This window comes from Cyprinus carpio, unplaced genomic scaffold (genome assembly GCF_018340385.1).
Source record: "Cyprinus carpio isolate SPL01 unplaced genomic scaffold, ASM1834038v1 S000006546, whole genome shotgun sequence".
Classification (NCBI taxonomy): domain Eukaryota; kingdom Metazoa; phylum Chordata; class Actinopteri; order Cypriniformes; family Cyprinidae; genus Cyprinus; species Cyprinus carpio.
Window position 1 is genome coordinate 183784 of NW_024879209.1, and position 8677 is coordinate 192460.

Consider the following 8677-nt stretch of genomic DNA (forward strand, 5'->3'; position numbering starts at 1 on the left):
CTGGAGGTGTTTGTGGTCCAGGACAGCTCCTTCGAGATGGTGGTTCCCAGGAACTTGAAGCTGGAGACACGTTCAACAACCATCCTGTTAATGTGGATGGGGTCATGCATGCTTCCTTTCTTCTTCCTGAAGTCCACAATGAGCTCCTTTGTCTTGTTGGTGTTAAGGAGCAGGTTGTTGCCAACGCACCATGAGGCCAGGTGCTGTACCTCCTCCCTGTAGGCAGTCTCATCATTGTCTCTGATGAGGCCAATCACTGTGGTGTCATCTGCAGACTTAATGATGGAGTTGGATCCATGCACAGGCTTGCAGTCGTGGGTGTAGAGGGAGTAGAGGAATGGCTCAGCTTGTTGAGTGTTGAGTGTGATGGTGGTGGAGCAGGTTTGGCCTGACCTAACATGCTGAGGTCTGTTGGTCAGAAAGTCCATAATCCAGTTGCAGAGGGAGGTGTTAATGTCCAGGTCTCCAAGTTTTGTAGTCAGCTTGGAGGGAATGACAGTGTTAAATGCTGAACTGAAGTAAACAAACAACATACGTACAAATGTGTTGTTATTGTTCAAGTGTGTGAGTACAGAGTGCAGCACTGTGCATACTGCATCCTCTGTGCTCCTGTGCTATGGTAGGCAAATTGGTGTGGGTCCAGTGTGGGTGGGAGGCAGTCCTTGAGGTGTGCTAGGACCAGTCACTCAAAGCACTTCATAACAATAGGTGTGAGTGCTACGGGGCTGTAGTCATTCAGGCACATCGGGGAGGAGTGTTTCGGCACTGGCACAATGGATGTGGACTTAAAGCATGTTGGTACAGTTGCTTGGGTGAGGGACAGGTTGTAAAATGTCTGTGAAGACCCCTGCAAGCTGCTCTGCACATGCCCTAAGCAAAGGTCCAGGAATGCTGTCCGGGCCAGCAGTCTTGCGTGCATTGATCCAGCTCAATGCAGTGTAGACATCTGTGGAGGTGAGTTTGAGGGATTGGTGGTCTGCTGAGGGTGTGATCTTGGTGGCCGTCTCCTTACTGTCGCTGTTGAAGCGAGCATTAAAGTAATTTAGCTCATTAAGGAAGGAGACGTCTGTGACCGTTGAAGTGGAGTTGCTTGGCTTGTAGTCACTGATGGCCTGGATGCCCTGCCACATGCGTTGGGGGTCAAAGTTGGAAAAGTGTTCCTCTACCTTCAGCTTGTAGCAGTACTTCGCCTTTTTGATGCCCCTCCTCAGGTTTGCCCTGGATTTACTGTAGGCCTGAGCGGCATCTGATCTGAAGGCAGTGATGCGGGCTTTCAGCAGGAGTCGCACCTCCTTGTTCATCCATTGCTTCTGATTAGGGTACGTTGTGATCTCTTTTTCTGTTCTATCACTGTCAATGGTGGTGTTGATGTAATCCAGTACGGAGAAGGTATAGATATCAATGCCCGTTTGAGAGTCACATGCAGCCTGAGAAGCAAACATACTCCAATCCGTGTATTGAAACCTGTCCTGAAGTAAAGAGTCTGCTCCAGTTGCTCCACACTTTGATGGTTCTCACTAAAGGCTTCACACAGTTGATGAGGGGTGAATACTTAGGGGTAAGAAACAAAGAAAGGTGATCAGACTGTCCCAGGTGGGGGAGGGGGTCGCGATGTAAGCTCCATCAATGTTTGTGTAAACATGATCCAAAGTTTTGTCTCCTCTAGTGTGGCAGGAAACATGCTGATGGAATTTGGGGAGCACTGTCTTTAATATGGAGTGATTAAAATCACCCGTGACAATAAAAGCAGCCTCCAGGTGAGCAGTCTGTTGTTTACTAATGGCCACATGCAGTTCGTTCATAGCGAGCTTGGCATTAGCATCCAGTGGAACATAGACTGCAGTTATAATGGTGGAAGGGAACTCCCGCGGGAGATAAAAATGTCTACACTTAACCATGAGAAACTCCAGGTTAGCTTAGCAGTGTCTCCCAACAATGACAGTGTTTGTACACCAAGCTTTGTTAACATAAATGCACAATCCGCTGCCTCTTGTCTTGCCGGAGTCATCTGCTGTCCTATCTGCCCGGACCGTGTAGCTTCTGGCTAGCTCAATAGAATTATCGGGTATGTTGCTGTGTAGCCATGTTTCTGTGAAAACCATGACACTGCAATCCAAAAGTCTCTTACTGTGGGTGATGCAAAGTCATAACTCATCCATTTTGTTCACCAGTGACCACACATTAGTGAGGAAAATGCTGGGTAAAGAGAGCCAGAGCAGTGTTAGCTTTAGCTTAGCTCTTAGACCTCGGTGCTTCCTCCGCCTTGTTTATGATCTTGACACCACCTCCGAGCACTTCCGCCTGGCCGGTTTCAACGCTTAGTGTGGGGTGTTCTGGAGATCTCAGGGATGAGTCGAGGATTGGTGATAAAACTGTTGGAAAAGTGCACACCAATATCCAAAATCTCCTGTCGGGTGTAAGATGTTAAGGCAAAGCTGTTCAGTACGAACAGACCTGAGATGAGCAGAAAAAATACTGCAAAATTGCAAAAACTGGAGAGACGCTGAGCCTCGCGATGTGTACGCACTGCCATCTTGGTCTATAATGAATGGCAAGCTGCTCATTAAACAATTTAATTGTACGACGTGAAGGCAAGAATAACCTGACGCGAAGCTACAGCTCATTAGCACGCTTCAAATCAGACAGAGATGAAATAGTGTGGTAAGATCACATTTATTTAAAAGAGTTAATTATAACATTAACTTGAATTAATTATTTGATCGAGAGAGAGAGAGAGGTGACAGTTGCGTGTATGAATGACCTGTGTCTGCACGTCTCTCTCTGCAAACAATGTAGCTGTTTAGTTACTTCAAAAACAGTGATTTTTACACCCTCGTTGCTGACGAGTGATGAATATAATGCAGCGATCCAGTATCTAAGCTATATTATTAATAAAAGTCGAGGGGCAGCACTGACAACAAGTTTCTGTGCTCCTGAATGTTTCTGTATGAGATATCTGATCTCACAAACCAAAATAATAGACATGATTTCTCAGGCCAAACGCAAAATTTGATGAATTATTTAACAGATTTTTAAAATGAATACATATGGATGACAATTGATGACAATAATAGTTCAGTTAATTCCCCTTATTAGTAACATTTTCCCCTGGGGGATACACAAAGTTATTAATATATTATATAATAATAATAAATTAACTGATTTATTATCTGTCACACGTAGCACAAGGAGCAGACATTACTAATACTGGACAAAGGAACTCAAACTAGGAACACTATTTAAACACCACAGGATGAGGGGATGATCACACTTGTGATCAATGGAAATAAACGGGGAACACTTGGAATCAATCAACATGAGGAGCACAACACACACAAGACACGGAACGGAGTCTGACATAACACCCCCCTCCGGAAGCCATTTCCTCATGCCATATAACATCCAAAGGGGTGGGGGGGTGTTGGGGTTGGGACCCGTTCGGGGGGCCAATGGTGCATCAGAGGACTTGGGAGGCCATGGCAGAGCAGGGGACTCGGGAGGCCATGGTGGAGCAGGGGACTCGGGAGGCTGCAGTCCCAGCCCCCACCTCAGCCTCTACGACTGGAGCCTTAGTACAACCCCCCCACCCCCCCCAAATTTACGGGGCTGCTTTAGGGGCCTGGAGCCCTCCCTGGGCATAACGGGGATCAGGAGCCCTTCCTGGGCTTAGCAGGGGATCAGGAGCCCTCCCTGGGCTTAACTCGGAAACAGGAGCCCTCCCTGGGCTTGACTGGGGATCAGGAGCCCTCGATGGGCTATGCTCTTAGTATAGGCCAACACTGGAGTGAACTCTGGGGCCTGGGCCAACACTGGAGCGAACTCTGGGGCCTGGGCTGACGCCCTTCTCCTCACCCCTAGTTTCCTCTTCTGTATCGGAGGGAAAAGGAATGGTCTGGGTCAACATTGGAGCAAACTCTGTGGCCTGGGCGGACACTGGAGCGAACTCTGGAGGAGCGGGCACTGGAAGGCACTTACGAGGAGCAGGCATTGGAGTTAGCTTTGGGGCTGGCAGGCTTGCCAAGTTAACGTCCTGTGGGCTTGCCACTTTACCGTCCTTTGGGCTTGCCACATTAACATTCGGTGAGCTTGCCATATGAGCAACCGGCATGCTTGAGTGAGCTGTGGATGGTGGCAGGCTTGGGTTGGGAACGGTCAGCATTTCTGGGCTGAGGATTATCATGGAACTTCGGAGGATTCAGGGGTGTTTGGGGCTGGGCAGGCAGTCCCAGCTGTTGCGAAACGCGGCGTGCTTCTGAGGGGGATGAATGACGAGGCTTGGAAGGTTTCTTAACTTCATCAACTTCTAAGTTAGAACCAATCAAAAAGAGTTCGAGATTAATTAGCTCGATCAGGGGAAAATCAGAGACAGGAAGATCGCAGCAGATCTCGTCGTCCAGTCCCAGCAGAAAGCACGCACCAAGAGTGGCATCGGGTCAGCTCAGCTGGTTAACTAGCTCAGTGAAATCCTCCACATACCTCTCCAACCGGCCTGCCGCAAACCCTACAGCTTATCAACAGCCATCATCATTTAAGGGTCCGATATTCTGTCATGGTTTGCTGCTACTGTGAGGGAACATGTAGCGAGGAACGAGGAGACCAGAAGACCAGGAGTACATCAACAAGGAATTTATTCACATCACGGGGAATCACACGTAGCACAAGGAGTAGACATTACCAATACGGGACAAAGGAACTCAAACTGGGAACACTATTTAAACTCAACAGGACGAGGGGACAACGAGACACACCTGGGATCAATGGAAATAAATGGGGAACATCTGGAATCAATCAACATGGGGAGCAAAACACACACAAGACACGGAACAGAGTCTGACATTATCCCTGTTATAGTATTATTTAAGCTTAAGTCAAAAACCAACAAGATATTTTTTCACCATATTTCCTTAGGTCCAAAAAGAAATGTAGAAAGTATGCACAAGCTGAAAACACTAAATAATTTTGTGATCTATTTCCATTTGTTATTTTTAAAACTGACTGTTATTATTATTTTGACCTGTATCATTTGGTTACTGTGTTATTTCTGTTTCAAAAAAACAGCAATGAATAACACTTTAAAATTTGAAAAGTGATTTTGTGATTTTATACATAGTGTTGTGAAATGAATGAATCCATAATAAGCGTGATCACTGTGAAACCGTGATTGTTCCTCCGACTATAATTGTATCAACAAAGTCTATAATCGTTGCATCCTTATATCATAATCAAATAATCTTTTACAGAAATATTAAACCTGAGATCAGTCTTTGTATCTTCACTCTTATAATCTAATGTCTGATTCACAGATGCGTTACTCCTCATAGACACACAGCTGGGCTCTGGTTCTAAATTCTTCTGCTGAAATGAACTATAACAGAAAGAGATTAAAGTGAATCATTTGAATTATAATATTTAACAAAATACATATTCATATTTTTTAAACAATCACGTTAAAGAGCACTACATATAATTTTGTTTACACTATTATTACAAAAATGTTAAAGTGAACTGAGTGCTTTCACAAATGTGTCTCTCTGTGTGAGCAACACTATATATGTTAAATAATCAAATAAAGATAGATTTCTCATACATTTAAAAAAAAATACTACATATACTTTTTCTGATAATATGAAATGCCATACTATAATCATCTTTTACAGAAATATTATACCTGAGATCAGTCTGTGTATATCCACTCTTAAAGTCTATTATTTGATCCATAGACTTGTCACTCCTCATAGACACACAGCTGGGCTCTGCTTCTGATCTCATCTGTTGAAATGAGCTGCAAGAAAACTAAATCAATCCTTTATGATGATAATCATTTTCTTTTAAGGTCTTGAAGTATTTTTCATTAAAAAAGCTCCTAATGAGGAGACATTAATGTATATATATATATATATGAGAGATATATATATATTATATATATCATGTAGATATATATATATATACAGGTCCTTCTCAAAAAATTAGCATATTGTGATAAAAGTTCATTATTTTCCATAATGTAATGATAAAATTAAACTTTCATATATTTTAGATTCATTGCACACCAACTGATATTTATACATCAGTTTTAATACTGATGATTTTGGCATACAGCTCATGAAAACCCCAAATTCCTATCTCAAAAAATTAGCATATTTCATCCGATTCAATAAAAGAAAAGTGTTTTTAATACAAAGAAAGTCAACCTTCAAATAATTATGTTCAGTTATGCACTCGATACTTGGTCGGGAATCCTTTTGCAGAAATGACTGCTTCAATGCGGCGTGGCATGGAGGCAATCAGCCTGTGGCACTGCTGAGGTGTTATGGAGGCCCAGGATGCTTCGATAGCGGCCTTAAGCTCATCCAGAGTGTTGGGTCTTGCGTCTCTCAACTTTCTCTTCACAATATCCCACAGATTCTCTATGGGGTTCAGGTCAGGAGAGTTGGCAGGCCAATTGAGCACAGTAATACCATGGTCAGTAAACCATTTACCAGTGGTTTTGGCACTGTGAGCAGGTGCCAGGTCGTGCTGAAAAACGAAATCTTCATCTCCATAAAGCTTTTCAGCAGATGGAAGCATGAAGTGCTCCAAAATCTCCTGATAGCTAGCTGCATTGACCCTGCCCTTGATAAAACACAGTGGACCAACACCAGCAGCTGACATGGCACCCCAGACCATCACTGACTGTGGCTACTTGACACTGGACTTCAGGCATTTTGGCATTTCCTTCTCCCCAGTCTTCCTCCAGACTCTGGCACCTTGATTTCCGAATGACATGCAAAATTTGCTTTCATCCGAAAAAAGTACTTTGGACCACTGAGCAACAGTCCAGTGCTGCTTCTCTGTAGCCCAGGTCAGGCGCTTCTGCCGCTGTTTCTGGTTCAAAAGCACACGCCTGTGCACGGTGGCTCTGGATGTTTCTACTCCAGACTCAGTCCACTGCTTCCGCAGGTCCCCCAAGGTCTGGAATCGGTCCTTCTCCACAATCTTCCTCAGGGTCCGGTCACCTCTTCTCGTTGTGTAGCGTTTTTTGCCACACATTTTCCTTCCCACAGACTTCCCACTGAGGTGCCTTGATACAGCACTCTGGGAACAGCCTATTCGTTCAGAAATTTCTTTCTGTGTCTTACCCCTCTCGCTTGAGGGTGTCAATGATGGCCTTCTGGACGGCAGTCTGGTCGGCAGTCTTACCCATGATTGCGGTTTTGAGTAATGAACCAGGCTGGGAGTTTTTAAAAGCCTCAGGAATCTTTTGCAGGTGCTTAGAGTTAATTAGTTGATTCAGATGATTAGGTTAATAGCTTGTTTAGAGAACCTTTTCATGATATGCTAATTTTTTGAGATAGGAATTTTGGGTTTTTATGAGCTGTATGCCAAAATCATCAGTATTAAAACAATAAAAGACCTGAAATATTTCAGTTGGTGTGCAATGAATCTAAAATATATATGAAAGTTTAATTTTATCATTACATTATGGAAAATAATGAACTTTTATCACAATATGCTAATTTTTTGAGAAGGACCTGTATATATATATATATATATATATATATATATATATATATATTATTAAAAAAACTTACAGACACAAAAAAACATGATGGAGTTTGCTATTTACTATAATTTAAAGTGATTAAATGCAGTGTTTATACAGTATAAGTACCTGCATCCTGGAGAAACATCTTCATCTCTGGATGTTTGTGTGTCATTCATGATGAAACCAGCACTGACTCTGAATGGAAATAACAAACAAACACAATAATCAAATTCAAATAATCAAAATTCACTTATATGTGCCAAACTTCCTGCTGCCAGTTGGTGGCGCTATGACTATAACTGGATATTGAAATGTAGATGTCTTCAGGGCAGGACTCTTACCAAACATGTGAAGTTTGGGGCAGATCGGACATTGCATGTTTAAGTTAGTGTAAAACAAGTAATTTCCTGTTGCCAGCAGGTGGCGCTATGACTATAAATCAATATTGGCCTCAAGATGAGTTCAGGCCAGGACTCTTATCAAACATGTGAAGTCTGGGGCAGATCGGACATTGCACGTCTAAGTTAGTTTAAAACAAGTCATTTCCTGTTGCCAGCAGGTGGCACTATAATTATAATTGAATATTGACCTTTAGATGTGCTCAGGCCAGGACTCTTATAAAACGTGTGAAGTTTGGGGCAGATTGGGCATTGTATGCATGAGTGACAACAACTTTCTGTTTCATAGTATTAATAGCATGCTTTAGCTCTTAGTAAGTGTTACTAGCATGTTTGAGAATATTTCTAGCATATTTAGCACACAACGGCATATTTTACTGTGTTGCTAATAGTGCATAACAGTGTAAAACATGTCATTACCTGTTTCCAGTAGGTGGCGCTATAACTATAACCAAATATGAGCATGTAGACTCTGACTCTGAATGGAAATAACAAACAAACACAATAATCAAATTCAAATAATCAAAATTCACTTATATTTGCCAAACTTCCTGCTGCCAGTTGGTGGCGCTATGACTATAACTGGATATTGAAATGTAAATGTCTTCAGGGCAGGACTCTTACCAAACATGTGAAGTTTGGGGCAGATCGGACAATGCATGTTTAAGTTAGTGTAAAACAAGTAATTTCCTGTTGCCAGCAGGTGGCGCTATGACTATAAATCAATATTGGCCTCAAGATGTCTTCAGGCCAG

General features: G+C 42.9%; 1 protein-coding gene across 1 annotated transcript in view; it reads right to left on the bottom strand.

Moving 5' to 3' along the window:
* The window catches only part of LOC109112160 (NACHT, LRR and PYD domains-containing protein 12-like), a 56198-nt gene extending 47804 nt beyond the window's left edge, over positions 1 to 8394 (bottom strand). The window contains exons 1-4 of the mRNA XM_042754571.1: positions 8344 to 8394; positions 7652 to 7720; positions 5669 to 5782; positions 5252 to 5365 (exon numbers count right to left, since the gene is read on the bottom strand). Coding sequence (XP_042610505.1) covers positions 5252 to 5365; positions 5669 to 5782; positions 7652 to 7701 — 278 coding nt within the window. The 5' untranslated portion in view covers positions 7702 to 7720; positions 8344 to 8394. The remainder of the gene's footprint in view (positions 1 to 5251; positions 5366 to 5668; positions 5783 to 7651; positions 7721 to 8343) is intronic.
* Between the last annotated feature and the right edge of the window lie 283 nt (positions 8395 to 8677).